Genomic DNA, 15,827 nt, shown 5'->3' with positions numbered 1-15,827 from the left:
ATTTATTGAGCAAAGTATTTCCTCACTGTTGCATCGACGTCAGAATTTTGAGTTTTCTATCTATTTGAGCCATTCTTTTCAGGATGACTGGATGAACCATATATAACTATAAGACACATTTGATGCAGGAATTTGATTTAATTCTGGGTTTTCTCCAAACCACAGTCACACATTCTGAAACACACATGCCCCCTAACTAATGTTTGCTAAATAATAAGTTGATAAGTTGTACCTCACCCAAATGTTTCTTCAAAGCCACCAACAGGCTTCCAATGGCATTCTGGCTGAATATTTTACCAGTTTTCTTGAAGTTACATTTCACAAAAATTTCAAATTTTTCTAGTTCAGGTTTGTCTTCTAATAATATCAAACTTTTTTTTTTTTTTTTTTTTTTTTATCAGCTTTCGCAATAGTGCTCTGCTTGATTTATGCATGTAAATAGTTTTATTGTGATTCCTGCGGGAAGAATTTCAAATTATGTGGACACTACAATGGGAAAGTAGGAGAGTAAAGGAAGAACAAGAAGAGAAAAAAAAGAAAGAGAAGAGGTGAAAGAAATAAGAGATAAAAGGGAAAGAATGATAAAACATCTGTCCGCTTCATCGCCTGGGAAGAGAGATATAAAAAGAACAGCACAACCAACAGACATAGTGTAACATATTCAATAGAGTAACACCTTGATACCATTGCTAAATCATATGTATTATTATTTAAGCTGACATGTGTAAAGTTATACCTGAGAAAAGAAAGTGAAAAAAAAAATAAATTACAGGCTTTCTGTATATAAGTGAACACTTAGAACCTGGAATATCACACATTTTTAAGAGAAGGCCATTGCAGAAGCTGAACGGTATGTGCTTGGGATCATTGTCCTGATGGAACACAGTTGTGACCAAATAACGAGCTTCTGACCTAAACTGTCACATGAAATCAAGTCTGTTCAGACATCAGTCAACAACCACCAATGCGGATGCCTGGCAAGAACAGGAAATAGACAGAACACTGGTGTCGTTGTGCACAATAAAGTGAGTTTTACATTACCATGGACTGAGAGGGTGCTGAACAAAACAGAAGATTCCAGATCTAAAATGTATTGCTATCATCTGATTTAGAGATTTTAAAAATGCCTCAAAGTAATGGGCCAATGAAATACGTGTAGGAATACTAGATCAAGTGCAAATTGGTGGTGGTCTGTAAGCAAGCCAAATGCCTTTAAAAGCAAGTCTTATGGTCAGATGGGATAAATACTGAGCTCAGGAAAATGCCTAAAGAAATGTTTGGAATCGTCAAAATGAGTCATTCAAATCTACAGTGTACCGTCTGTCAAGCAAGGTGGTGGTTGTATCATGCTGCGTTGAGCTGTGGTTGACAAAATGTACAATACAGACATCCTCCAAATACTTACCTCAGATCAACTGTGTGGTAATCAGAACTTGTATACTACTCAGATTTCCACCAGGACAAGAATTCCAAACAATACTTTTAATCTGGGATTAAAATGTGGAAAGTTTGTGCAAAAGCCCCAAGAGTAAACCCAATAAAAATATATGCTTTTTATGTGCCAGAAGACCAACCAAATCAATTTGGACCTATTAGTGTAATGCTCAACCCTCAGAATCTGGAGACTCGATAATACAGCCAACACAAGAAGTGAACGTTTTAAAAGGTTTATTTTAAAACTAGTGTTGCTGGAGCTGGAACTGACAGGAACCCATATCAGCATCACTGCAAAGAGGAGAACTAGGTTAGCAGCCAGGAATAACTCAGTGAAGAAGTTGAAACACTGAATAAAGACCACTAACCTTCTCAGATACCGGCAGGTTGCACTTGCTCTGTGGATTGAGAGAACCGGTAACAGGAGGATGGGCACTGGATGGGCTACTCACACAATGACTTTCAAGAATCTGGCGGTTACACACTGGGAGCATCAGGGATATATATAGTGCTCCTCCCAGGTGTGACATCTCAGTAATTAGAGCTGCCGCAGGTGTAAGCACTCAGTTCTGATTACCAGTGAAGCACAGGGAGCAGGGAGTGATGCCATTGGACTGCACACAGCAGCTTCTCAGGCAGAAACAAACAGGAATTATTACAATTAGTGCAGGTGCTTCTAAATATGTCAGCTTTTATTTATTTATTTATTTATTTTACTTATTTTTTTCGGTGTCTTGTCTGGAAGTGTAGCATTAAGAATTGTTGTCTTAATGCCAAAGATAGCCTAACATATTACAATTACAGATTGTGATTTTACGTTCACAAGTGGAGCTTTACTACTTTTGCCATAGTGCTCCACTTGATTTATATATGCAAAACAATTCATTAAATTTTATGCTGGGACTATTTCATCTTTAATGGACACAGAAATGGGAAGGTAGAAGAGGAAAAAAAAGAGAAGCAGATGAGACAAAATGGTAAAAGGGAAAAAAGGTTAAAGAAAAAGAGGAGAGGAAATGGAGAGGGCAGTAAGAAAGGGAGAGAGCAATAAAACATCCTCTGAGTCTGTTTCTACAATGGCAAAGAAAGATATAAAAAGAACCACAAAAGTATTACAGGAACAAATAACACCATCACAGAAGAATATGTAGTATTATGTAATAAGAAATGTATAAAGTGAAAGCTTAAGATAATAATAGGGGTTTTCTATATACAGGTGGATCTGTAAGTAACTGAATCCAAGCACCTGTAGGTGTTTGTGAGAGTGCACGTGTGTGTGTAAGACTTATTCATAAGAAAAAAGCTCTTCTATTTTCTTTAAAAAGAGGGATGTGGTTAAGTTTTGTTAAATCCGGCAATTTAGACGACACTCTAATATCCAAATATTTAATACTCACTGAGTGTAGTTGTAAATCGAGGAGGTTCTGTAGAGCAGTTAACTGACAGTACTGGAAGGCAATTTTTATTTATAATTGTAACCATGTCTGGCAGATAAATTCCACAATGAAAACACGTGATGTTGCAATGTATTTGTTGCACTCTTAAAAAACAATTAAACTAAATAACCCAAAGCCCTGAATAATATGACATTTATGCACAAATAGGTCTATGTAAACATCTCTACTGAAATGTATCTGCCCTATATCCAAGCCCCAACAGTCAAAACATCCGTGTCTGCACACGGATGTTACAAAACATCTTGTATTTTCACGGTCTGCTGAAGCCAGACACGACACTGAACTGGTATCCTGTGGTGGGTTGAACCTCAAACGCTCCCTTGAGTGCTCAAAGCATGTACGATATACTACATTTGTAATGAACTAACAAAACAGAGGCTTTAAGAGATGTATTAATATTTTAATATTAAAAAGAAGGGGGAGAGAATGTGTTTCAGTTCAAGCACCCATATATAAAACTCAAAATAAAACTGAGCGCTACAATCTACCATATTTCCAGATTCTGTCAATATTCACCTTGGATCACCCAAACCAAAGCTTTCTGTGGCTTTTTCCAGACGAACCAGTGTCACCAAATATTAATAATATTTACAGTTGAAACTGAAAAGCTTTTCTGACTGACCCAGAACTTCTGTTTGTGCCTGCCTCATCCAAACTGATTTGCATTTTCCATAAGTGGTCTCCTCTTTCCTTTTTATTAATAGCCCATCCTTAAATTAAAAAAAAAAGCTCTTTGAAGTGTGGCTTGCATTGAAAGTGTGATCATACGGGAGAACTGGAAGGAGACGTAAATACAGACTAACCCAAATTATGTTTAATGAAAAGCTTGGACCTCGTCTCTGCCCAACTCACCCCCTCCTCTCGCTCAGTTTGAGCTCTCTCCAGGTTTGTTCTAGTTTGCCCCCAAATAACCAACACACAGTTTGGGATTATAACATAAGCAAGCATAAGCATAATATAAGTAAAGACATGCTTTTCTGATTGTCTCTCCCCCTGTTTATTTTTCAAAATTATCCAAGAGGTGTGAGTTATTTTTCCCTCCCGTTGGGTATTCATGAGTACCACTTCTAGATCCCGGAGTATGAACAGTAATTGTCAAGACAGTGGATCCTGTCTACAGTACTGCTTGCAGCATGTCACTGTTGGAAAAGGTGTTGAACTGAGTTTTGACATTGACACCTAAGGGAAATGCATTGGCTCAATCATACAAAGCCTTCAGCAAATCAAATGTTTGAAGGATATTGTTTTGCATTCATTGTTTTTTTTTCCTGCATTGTTTGCATTTACATCAGAGAGAAAATTATTATCTCGGTCCTGGCAGTCTCAGGAAAAGATGTCCCGTATTGTGCTGGAAAAAAATGCATTAATATTATTTTTGACAGCATGGGGGTTTTGGTTTGATCTGAGAAGGAATATCAATGGTGATGTCATAAGATTTAGATGCGATTGTAGACATTTGAATTCAAGGAAACGTGCCGTTTTTACACAATACCAGAGAATGCTGAAATTCACTTCTGAAAAAGTACACATGTTTTTAGTCTTAAAAATTTGTTTTGACATTATTTAACATCAACGTTACATCTCTTTATCCCCCATTTGCTGTATATCTCTCCAACTTTGTTTTCCTTCCTTCTTCTGTACTTCTTGTAGGTTTACATTTTGAAAGACAGCTATACTCATTTAGCCTCAGACTGTTTTATCTCTACCTTTGCTTTATTGCTCTTTTCTTGTCAGAAACTCATGCCTGCTCCCCGTCTCTGTCACAGGGTTGAAGCAGTGGGCTACCAGCGTGTTCTGCAGGTGGATCTGGAGGTGAACGGCTTGATGGTGACTCAGGGGAGCAGGGAGGTGACATGGCAGGTGGAATATCCACTCACCCGCACCCTGACCAGTGAGGTGCAGACTCTCATCCGTCTAGCACCGCAGGACCTCGGTGGGATTGTGCCACTGGCCATGGTAAGGAAAAAGTTGTTTTGGCTGTTTAAATTTAACTCCCCTGTGCACACTTTATGCACCTTTGAGGCCAATTTTAGACCACGTTTTTGTTACCTGAGTTTAACAAGGGCTTACCTGGGCAGTAGCAGTGAACCAGAAGTTTTGGAGACCCAAAATAATATTTTTTTTCTAATGAACAGACTTTTTATAACCACAGTTTTGTTCAAAAATAACACAATAGTATCAAATGGGATACTTAATACCCCACATGATAACAAATGTTTGATTTGTATGTGTATTTCTATCTGGAGAGACTCACATAGACAATAAGAGGCAATTAGAGAGATTTATTGGCATAAATTAGAAACGTTCTTTGGCGCTCGGACCCCGGCAGAAGATGTGAAAGCTGTGAATGTCTGATCTTGGATGTTTATTATAGGATTAGGATTAGTGAAGCCTTCCCCCCGGGGACCGGACACTGGTGGTGGAGGCTGTAGAAGAAGTAGTCAGGTGAAGTTTGAGAGCGTGATGTAGGAGATGGAGTGGAGGAGGTTCGAAGCTCTGCTGAAGAGCAGGGGAATCCATTGGTAGAGTGCTTTATAAGCAGAGTCTTGTAGAATGAGAACTTGACGAAGATTGGCAGGCGCACAGACGCTAGATGAGGCAATCAGTGGATGTAGGTGCGCAGGGGTGAGGCTTCCAGCTTTATCTTTCATTTAAACCTAATGACCATTATGAAACCATTTGAAAACACACGTCATAGCAACACCTTTAACCCAACTCTCTTAACCCCAAATATCTAACTAAATGACAGAAATCTTTAAGCAGAAATACAATGCCTCTTGCTGTTCTTTGTGTTTTTAATCATTGTAGTACATCGGATTGGAAAAGCTGCTATTACATTTTGAGTTTTTTTTCAATTCATTTTTTGCTAGAAATGGTGTTGTGTATACGTACAAGCAACCTTTCAGAAAGGACACAAACATTCTAGAAGATTATTTTGGAAAAAATTCTCTCATATACACAAGATAGAAAATTTTAAAGTTGATATGTACCTAACTACTTCTATGCCTTAAATAAATCTGTGTCTTTTACTTAGAGTTCGGCATCCTCCTAAATCCTCATCCTCCCCCTCCTCATCCTCCTAAATCCAGCAACAAAATAAAACAGACAAAGAGCAGAGTTATGGTTTAAAATCTCTTGGACACACAACAGAAATATATCACACAAAACTCAAAGACCCACAGTCATCATATTTAAGAAAAGTTTCAAGAAATCTGCCAAGGTTTGTGTTACATTGAGTGCTTTGAAATACAAATTCAGTACATCAGAAGGCTTTTTTTCAGCAAAGAGAAAAAAACATTCCAGGCTGAATAAGCAAAAAATAACCTCATGCCCACTCTTTTTAGAAAAGAAATAAAATAAACATAACTTGTAGGTTTTTCTTCTTAACAAATGATCAGATCTTTTGATTTAACTGAAACAGCCATTTTAATCTGTGATCCTGTCGTAAGTTTTTAGACACTGTTTTCTGTGTGATGTTTCTTTCAGAAGACATTCAAATCATTTTTAGTGAAGACAAGGGAGTTGGTAATGAGCCATTTTTGTCCCATGACATTTTATTGCAAAACGTTCTCCTTGTGTTGGAAGGATTGTTAAAACTAGAATTTAACTTGTAAGTAGAGAGACAAACTGCAGTCACAGACTAGCTATTTGTTTACCTTTCAGGCCCTCCACACCAGGGGTCTGTAACCTGCAGTTCTTTAGCCAAGAGTAGCTCTTTTCTTTATCTAAATGATAAGTAACTAACACACATTTTTTTTTTAAATATAGATTTGACAATAAATTTAGGTCTTTATTAAATCATTTCATTGGGTTTTCACAACAGAATGACACTAAAAATGTCAAAAATATTTTTAAATATGTTTTTCTTATGTGCTTTATTTTTAAAATCATTTTCCACCAATACCAACATCCCATAACACAATGTATTGATCCTCTTCTTGCAAAAGTTTTATGTTTTCCTTTTTTTCAAAACCTGAAAATAGAAATTAAATGTTGGTTCTATAAAATGTATAGTAGATATTTGTCATAAAGCATAAGTTGTCCTTTTTCAAAAGGTCATGTAACATTTGCACCTTTAAACAACTTTTATTTAGCTGGACTGAGCATAAAAATGGCTCTTTGGATTGTAAAGGTTGCAGACCCCTCCTCCATACGAATACAATGAATGTTCTTTTTAGTGCAAACCTTGCACTTTAATGGTATGTAAGCTTGGGAATACAAGTATAGAGTTTGCTGATTGAGACGTTAATATAATTAGGATTTTTATCTTTCACATATTGATGAATTAGCAAGTGGCCTCAGCAGACATATTGTGTTCTGATAATGACTTTGTAAACATGATAAACTGTTGTATAGTTGTTGTTTTTTATCCATAAATTAAAGGAAAATCCCAGTATACTAAAGCGAGATAAGAGTTATTTTATAAATTTGATAATTCAATGATTTCAGTGCTAACAGTCAATGAAAGGAAAATACCGTCAAAGCACTCTATGAACTTTTGCCGTAGTAATTTGGTGAGGCCACAGTTCACTGCTGATTCTTGTCTCTGATTAATTAATTAAACCTATGATTTTGCCAGTAATTTCAAACTTTTAATTGTATGCATAAAAATGAAAGCATAAAATGCATAAATATCCATTTACTGTTTTTACCAGCCAAACATTTATTTTTCAAATCTTCCTGTACTACACAAAGGTGTTGTAAATGGCATTCAACAGTATTCCTGCAACATTTTCTGAAGTAAAAAAATCATTGTTTAAGTTTATTTTAAAGTTGGGAAAAAGTCTAAAAAGAAAGAACCTGCAAAGAAAGGAAACAGGAAATAAATCAAAAGTAATAAGAAATAAAAACTGTGTAGAGCAAATTCATTTTATATAGGATGCTTTATCTGCCACGACTGACCAAAGAGTTTTCAAACTAATGCAATCATCTTATATCTGCACAGATGTTCACACTGTGGTTTGACAAAACACCATTTCTCTAATAAAATGTTTCATAGATGTCTTTGGGAAATAAACCAGTAATGCTACATTTCTACTCGTGCATCATAACAGAGGAGGGACAAACACACACATTTCCACCACATGCACACAAAATGTACAAGGTCCCCACATTCATCAATGATTTAATATAACTTTCCAATTTCAGCTCTCTCCCCAACACTTCAATTGGTGAGTTCAGTCTCCAGTCAAACTGTTTTCTTATTTTTTCTTTTTTTGTGAGGTATTGTGTGTTTAAATGCTCTAGTGATTATTTTTCTCTGTGGGCCAGATTTCTAGTAGCGTGACATTAATTACTACTTCAAACGACAAAAGGTGGCATTTATGTGTATTTTTAATTACTTATTTCACTAGCCATTGCTTCTCCTGGGGATATTGATGAAGAATTATCTTCAATTTCCTTATGTTGAAAATTAAATAGTACTTCAGGTACTCGGTCTATTGCATCTCTCAGTGCAACAGCAGGACTTGCTAAGGAAGCCTGTATGAATCTTTCATACTGACGACGGTGCGGGTTATGGTCCCGATCTGTTGCGGCTTCTCGGCAAACCCTCACACACACACAGCTCCAAGGGAAACAGCGGCCAGCTGCGGCGCTGGATACCGAAACAGTGCTCGTCAGAACAGAAGTACATGTGCTCCTTGCTGTTGCTATCCCTCATAAATGATTAAAAGACAGCTATGGTTTTATTATTTTGGGGCTAAACTTGTTATCCTTGCACATAAATATCCTATTTCATCCTCCAATAATCTCCTCCGTTTCCACGTGTTTCTATTTCTGTTTTGCCGTTTTGTTTACAGTAGTCAAGGTAGCGTAAGTTGGTGGAGTGATTTTATTCTCACATTCACCGGAACCTTTTCCTGTCTGGCGCCTGACTTTTCCTATTTGGCTCATGAAATTCCTAAGCTTGATCCAAAGGCTGCTGCGGGTTCCTTGCGGCATCCCGCCATATTCAGTGTTTGCTGCAGACCTATAATCTCTTATTTGAGAGTGTGCATGCTGTCCATGTGCTTATTGGTGTAAGTAATCCATTCTGCTACTGAAAAAGCATTTGCTCCCTAACAGATTTTGTCTGTTGTTGTTTTTTTTTTTTTTTTGTCACACTATCAGACAAAGGTAGCCTTCAAGAATCAAGAATCTTTTTATTGTCACCATGTTTTACCATAGTGAAATTAACTTTTAGGCAGACACCGACCAGCTCAGGATTAACACAAAAAACACATAAACAACAAACACAAAAAACACATAAACAACAGACTTAATATATATTTTTTTTACTTTGGTAAATAAAATGCACTTTCTTAAACAATAATTTAATTTATGAAATAAATAACCAAAACGCAAATCGGAAAATTTAACATGCCTTCTTGTCTTTGTAGTTACAAAACTCAGCAATCCACAGATTGCTGCTTTGACTCTCCATGCATCAGAACAAAAACAGAGGCTTTTGAGTAAAAGTAAAGCACACAGAGCTGCTTTGTAAGTCAACCTTAAAAATACCGTCAGGAAACACAATTTTGCGTTGGAGGCCAGATTTTTATCTTGACTTTTGTGTTAAGATAAATGGCATCAATACTTTAGTGTTTCATTATTCATCAAGTGCACTATACTTCTAAAGGGCAAAAGGGCTACAGTAACTACTGATTTGTAAGACCAAAGTAATCACTACATGAAAGCTAAGTTGAATTCAAATAAACAGTTTGATTAGTTTGGATTTAACATTATTATTCAGCTTTGTAGATACATGTTTGAGCACACGTCCTTCATTCCTGTTACTATGCAGTATTTGTCTGTGCATACAAATGGTAGACACCTGTGTTTAATATAACTTTAATCTCACTAGTATGGCTTCTGGCCTACTCTCCCATGGAGGATAGTACACATCCACACCATATACATGTCTGCCAAATGTAAAATCAACAACTTGTGTTTTTCTTCTTTGTTGTCAAAGTTTGACAGCTACTGAAAATTGCACTCGGAGATAACCATGACAACTGTGTTAATGGCACCACGAGGGAAAGTGTGAGAATGATCACAAAGACAAGAACAAGAAAGAAAACACAAGAAAAGTGTAATGCTTCAGAACAGAAGCCAAGCTTCAGTTTGCTATGTTTATAAAATCTTTCTTGGGAATTTGCTTCTGCGGGGCAATTTCTACAAGTTGGGAATGTCTGTTTAACCCGATTAAAATCACTCTTAAAATGAAAGGTTATTTTTTTCACTACTCAGATCGACCGGCATCTTTCTAAGCATAGATGTGTTCTGGGTGATATGCTGTTGGTTTTCAGCCACACACAAGGTTTTAACTGTAGAGCACAATTATAATTATGGTCTCATCTGGCCAGAGCATCTTCTTGCAGATGTTTGCTCTGTCCTGTGCATGACTGGAGGCAAACTGTCAGCAGGACCTCTTATGGCTTTCTCTGTTGTCACTGTTCCAAAATACTCATGTTGGAGATTGTCACGAGCATGGCTGCAGACACGGATGGGAAACTGGGACAGTTGTTCCGGGCCAAAAGCTGGGCCCTGCAACTATGAAATTATGGGAATACATGATTTTCTGTTTTCAAACTACACCTGTTTAGTGTGATGTTTAATTTACATAAAGCTCTTTTTAATTATTTCTACCTCCCATTTGTCCTCGCAGTTGTAGAGAAGAGCCCATTCATCCCACAAAATGGCTTAGCTGGTGACATAACTTCTGACATTGAGTTAACTAAGCTGCTCCGTCAATGTATAAAATGCACAGTGCGGTACGGTGCAAGTAGAATATGTAGCCTCATTTGGTCCCTCCACTCTGGGTCAGGAAGCTGATCCCTAAAGAAACAGTACCAAGACTGTCACCTGAGGAAGACGCCTCAAACTTCAGGTGCAGCCTACCCTGTGTTCTCTTTTTTAACGGCACTAACAAACTCTAGTCTCTGTCAGACATGTTGTGTATCTTTAAGAGTGGAAGTTTTAATTAGAACAGGTTGGGACAGGAAAGGTTTGGAGGCTGTTAAACGGTAATAGCAGCGGTATTTTGTAACTTGCTCCAGATTGACATGGGTCGGCCTCACCGCTGTACCTGCACACAGGAGCTACGGCTGGAGGTGAGCAGCTGTCAATGACATGAAAATACTGCTGTAGAGCCTTAACTGCTAAAAAAAAAAAAAAAAAGATTCTGTCCATGAGATTTTGAGCTGAAATATAAACGTCACATAAGCAGTAGCCCGAAATATGAACTATTTGTACCAAAACATGTATGGAAAGCCAAAAGGGCCAATTCAATAAACACATTTATATACATGTTAGGGTTTATGTTGTGAGACACAGCACCAATTTGAACATATTTCATGATGCACTTTACCACAGGAAGCAAAAACATAGTCAAAATATATTTGGTATGTATGGATTTCACCATATAATTGATTCAGATTTTGATAAGATTTCTTAGTTCATTTACTGCATGTAGTACAGAAATTCAGACGTTATTTTAAACATTATTTTAAAAGTTTTGTATCTATTTGATATAAATATTTCCAATTTAATTCAAATTATTACATAGAAAAATGTAACAGTTTAACAACGTACTTTTGGCATTCATATCACTTCTGTTTTTTACAGCAGGAAGTTCATCTAGAAACTGTTCTAAAGAATAACGCTGGGGGAAAATATCCAAAAGTATGAAGCAGATGGGGATGAGGGAGTGAGGGAGAACATGAAGGACAGAGTAGTTGATAGAATACAGTATCAATCATATCTTGAAAAGAAAAAACAATATATATATATATATATATATATATATATATATATATATATATATATATATATATATATATATACATGCATTTTTATTTATTTTTCATTAGTTACAGAATGTCATGGGTGAGGGCCATTAACTTGTTCTGGGTCTCAGGCAAGGCTGAGCTGGCCTGGACAGACGCCCCCAGAGACCATGTAAGGACACTGCACTTTTCAGATTTTTATTTGGAAAAATTAAATCAGGCATCATTTCCTTTATGCCCTTATAAATCACTTTTTTGTTGCTCGATCGCTTGAAAGTCCAATGAAATACACTTATATGCAGTATTCACTGGTTTTATTGTTGACATTGATTCAGGAAAAATGCCCGCACTGTGTACGTTTTTGACCTCCTTCTATCGTTTGTAGTCATTATCGTTTGTCTGGGTTTATCTCTAGATTCTGTTTCGAAGTTTACTCCAGCCCGTTTTACTCCTGTCATCCCACATCTGGGCTGTCTTAGCATTTCTTGGTAATTTACTCTTTTCACATTTCTCTTGGTTTTCTATGTCCATTGGAGTGTTTTACTTTATCAGTTTGTACTGAGCCTACATACGAGGTATCTATTTTCAGCAAGTGCGATAAAAAGGTTTCTTTAAAAAATGCAATTTATTTACCACCTCATTCCTCTTAATTATGCTTATAAGTCTTCTTCTCCAGATCACTGACAACTTACAACAGCAAAGAACAATTTGTACTGTAGTCTAGTCAATAATCACAGCAATTGTGCCTTTTTCTGCTTTTCTGCAGGATCTTTAAGGACTTTAGAAAACAGGGGGGAAAAAGGAAAAACAAATAAATCAAGTTTTATAATAATACATTTTAAATCAGGAAGAATTTATATTACAAATAGATAATTGCTGTATTGCTTGAATCTAATTTCTTTGTTATGAGATAATGTATTAACATATTATTAGTTCTGATAGACTAATAGATTTTATTGCCAACGTTCAAAATGAGCATCTAACTTAAAATACCTTTTTTATATGAGGCTGATTAGTTTCAGAAGCATCCTGAGATAAAAAAAAAAAATCATGTTTTGATTTTGTCTTTGTATTAAACCTAAAATTGCTGATCTTTTAAAATTTCCTCCATCCATCCATCCATATTGGGTGGCAGATGCTTTTCTCCAGTGGTAATGGGGCAAGAGGGGGCGAACACCCTGGACACGTCGCAAAGCCATTACAGGGAAACACAGAGACCCAAATGGATTTTAGAAAAATCATGCACGCATACATTAACTCCTATGGCAAATTTAGAGAGACCAATTAACCATACAGCCATGCTTTAAGACTTTTGGAGTATGCCAATGAATCCACGGGGAGAAAACGCAATCTCGATGCAAAAAAATACCCAGCTCTAAGAGTATGAACATACCATACTGGTACGAGGTCTTTGAAGTCTCCTTGTAAATGTCAGCTCTGTATCATCCCAACAAATGATGTATATTGTTTCCATAAAGTAAAATGTGTTTCCCCTGACATTTCAGAGACGATTAAAGAAATGTACGATGCGGAAATGCAACAATCTCAACTTGAATCTAACGCAGCAGATGGAGCAAGAAACCATGAAAGCTTTTCATTTACAATCTTAAAAGACAGTGGAAGACCTGCCAGCAGAGAGTGTGCCACTTTTTACCGCATCCTCCCATGAATTTTTGATCCCCCTCTTGCCGCGCTGTGCCTCTCTGTTCTCTCATTAGAAGAGACAGCCACTGTGGCCCCCATAGCTCTTTACAGTACATCCCAAATGCAATCATTAGCATTTTATTCATAGCTTCTGAAACTAATTCTATTTGAAACCCTATATCGTTAGCCTCGTGCTCATCATCCCACAATATTATAATGAAGGACATTAACACAAAGCTCTGCATTAACTTTTCTCTGATCATATGTAAGCACATTCTTCTAGAGTTGTTTTATGTAGGCCAGATTCTGCCTTTTCTTTTCATACTGCATGCAGGCGCTTGGCAGATGGCAGTCTACCGAGGCAACTAGGAGAATGAATAAACAGCTTTGTTCCTGTTGTTTGAAGAAAACAAGTAAAGAGAACCTTATATGCTTACTTTACACCTGTAGCTATTCTTTATTTCTACAGTATGTACTGTCCCAAAAATATTAACATGTTAGCATTTTAGTAACATTAAACAGGAGCTAATGCCTGTCTGGAGGAGATGAAAAATGAAAAGCACTTATCAAATATTAATGTTATTGTCATGATTGTTATTTGTTGATAAGGACCCAAAAGGCAGCCGCATAGAGTATAGAGTTTAATGACGAAACATGAGGAATACTCACAGGAACCAGGGTGGGAGCAGCAGTGGAATCCATTTGTGTTAGACAGACACCTAGGAGCTTAAATACTTGTTGTGATGTGACTGTGATAGGAAAACCATGTAAGTACAATCAACAGGATAGTGCCAGCTTAGTGAAGAGCAAGGCTATGAAATATGGAAGATTAGACTAATGAAATCCCAGAAACCTGGATTAACACTGAGCACTAAGCAATGTGAGCTAAATATAGAAAATGCAGAACTAAACAAAAATACAATACAAATACAATAAAAACCCATATGCAGGACACAGACAAAAGTGATTCACAAAGCCCATTCCTTTGATATATACAGTATGATAGGGAAGAACAACTAACACTATCAAAACATATCCGGCTCCAGATTTTAGTTATTTCTTGCTTTTACATCAAACCTTCAGTCAGAAAACCAAAGTTGTATGCAAGCAGACCTTGTTCAATAAACCCAAGAAGCTGGTAAAAACTGGACAACAAACCAGACAACTCTGAAGAGCGCGTACATCGAGCTAAACAGAAATTCACTCAGTGTTAGCTGTAGGCAGAGTGAGTGGAGGCGACAAGCGGAGGCGGAGGATTTAGCTGAATAAAGACAGAAAAACATCCATATGTTTTCCCTGGAAAATGTTTTTTCCTCTTGTTTTCTCGTCCCTGTCATCTTTTCATACTCGGCGCATACTGTAGGCACAAGTCAAAAATTTAATTTGTTGCATTTGAATGCACGTGTTGGTTTCGCACTAAGTTGCAATAAGAAGTTGCAGCTGTGGTCTTGAATGATCTTGAGAAAGAAATCCAGAGTCTAGCATGTCTGAGAATGTAACAAGACCATGTGGTCTGAAGACGAGTCTTGAAAGGCAAGACTACTACTGGTCTTGAATGCAACAACACCAATAAGTAGGTTGGTCAAATTGTTATGGCTGATTGGCTTACCTAACACTTGTATCCGTTAGAAAAAACTAATTCCTTTCTCTACTTCTAAGGAAATATTTAAACTTCCTTCTGAAATTTTGCTAAACCGTATTTCTTGCAAAGTCATTGCTCTAATGCTGCAATTGAGGTTATGCATTAATTAATGTGTGTAACCTTGAGTGTAAAGATGCTAAAAAAAGGAGCACACACTCAGTACACTGGACACACAGATTTGCTATTTTTCACTTTCCATACTCAGGGCCCATGTCAGTCAGGTTTTTGAAACCTACCCTGTTCATTCCGTTATATGTTTGTAGGGATTTTGTTTTTCACTGGCTTACCTTTCCTCGCCCTTACCCCTGCTCTGATAGTCTACTTTGAGAGTTTTTCATTTGGACAGCTAGGGGCCAGAGGCCAGCACAACAGAGCTTTCTAGTTTATTCTAAACAAACAGCCTAAAGAAACAGGAAAGAGGTCTACAGAATACAGACTGGCTTTACCAGGGACGGCTGATTTATCACTTTTGACTTTGGCATTCTTTTGCCATCTAATGTTTGTGTGAAAATGTATGAGGCTGGAATACAACAGAGGCTTAATATTTAATCTCTTTAAATGTATTTAGAGCTCAGATTACACAATAACAAATTCCAACCGATTTGCCAGGCAAACAAGTTATAAATCAATATCTAATTAATGAGGAGAGCATAAATCACCGCAGGCCCTCATTTTAAATCATTAGTGGTATTTCCTCCAAGTGATTATGGCTAAATGCCCCCAAACTGCCCTCAGCTGTTGATTTGCTGACACTGCAACTACATCTGCCATGCCATTTGCAGTGGATCAGTTTGGACATAAAGCACTAGTTATTTGATTTTTGCCTGTACGGAAAACAATATGTCCACCTGTTAAAAATAACAATGTTTTTTTTAAAGATTT

General features: G+C 37.0%; 1 protein-coding gene across 1 annotated transcript in view; it reads left to right on the top strand.

Moving 5' to 3' along the window:
- The window catches only part of si:dkey-112m2.1 (transmembrane protein 132C), a 226,139-nt gene that overhangs the window by 159,647 nt on the left and 50,665 nt on the right, over nucleotides 1-15,827 (top strand). The window contains exon 5 of the mRNA XM_036139828.1: nucleotides 4,658-4,847. Coding sequence (XP_035995721.1) covers nucleotides 4,658-4,847 — 190 coding nt within the window. The remainder of the gene's footprint in view (nucleotides 1-4,657; nucleotides 4,848-15,827) is intronic.

The sequence above is a fragment of the Fundulus heteroclitus genome, chromosome 8 (genome assembly GCF_011125445.2).
Source record: "Fundulus heteroclitus isolate FHET01 chromosome 8, MU-UCD_Fhet_4.1, whole genome shotgun sequence".
Lineage (NCBI taxonomy): Eukaryota > Metazoa > Chordata > Actinopteri > Cyprinodontiformes > Fundulidae > Fundulus > Fundulus heteroclitus.
The sequence above is the reverse complement of the archived record's forward strand: the minus strand, read 5'-3'. Positions and strand labels throughout refer to the sequence as shown.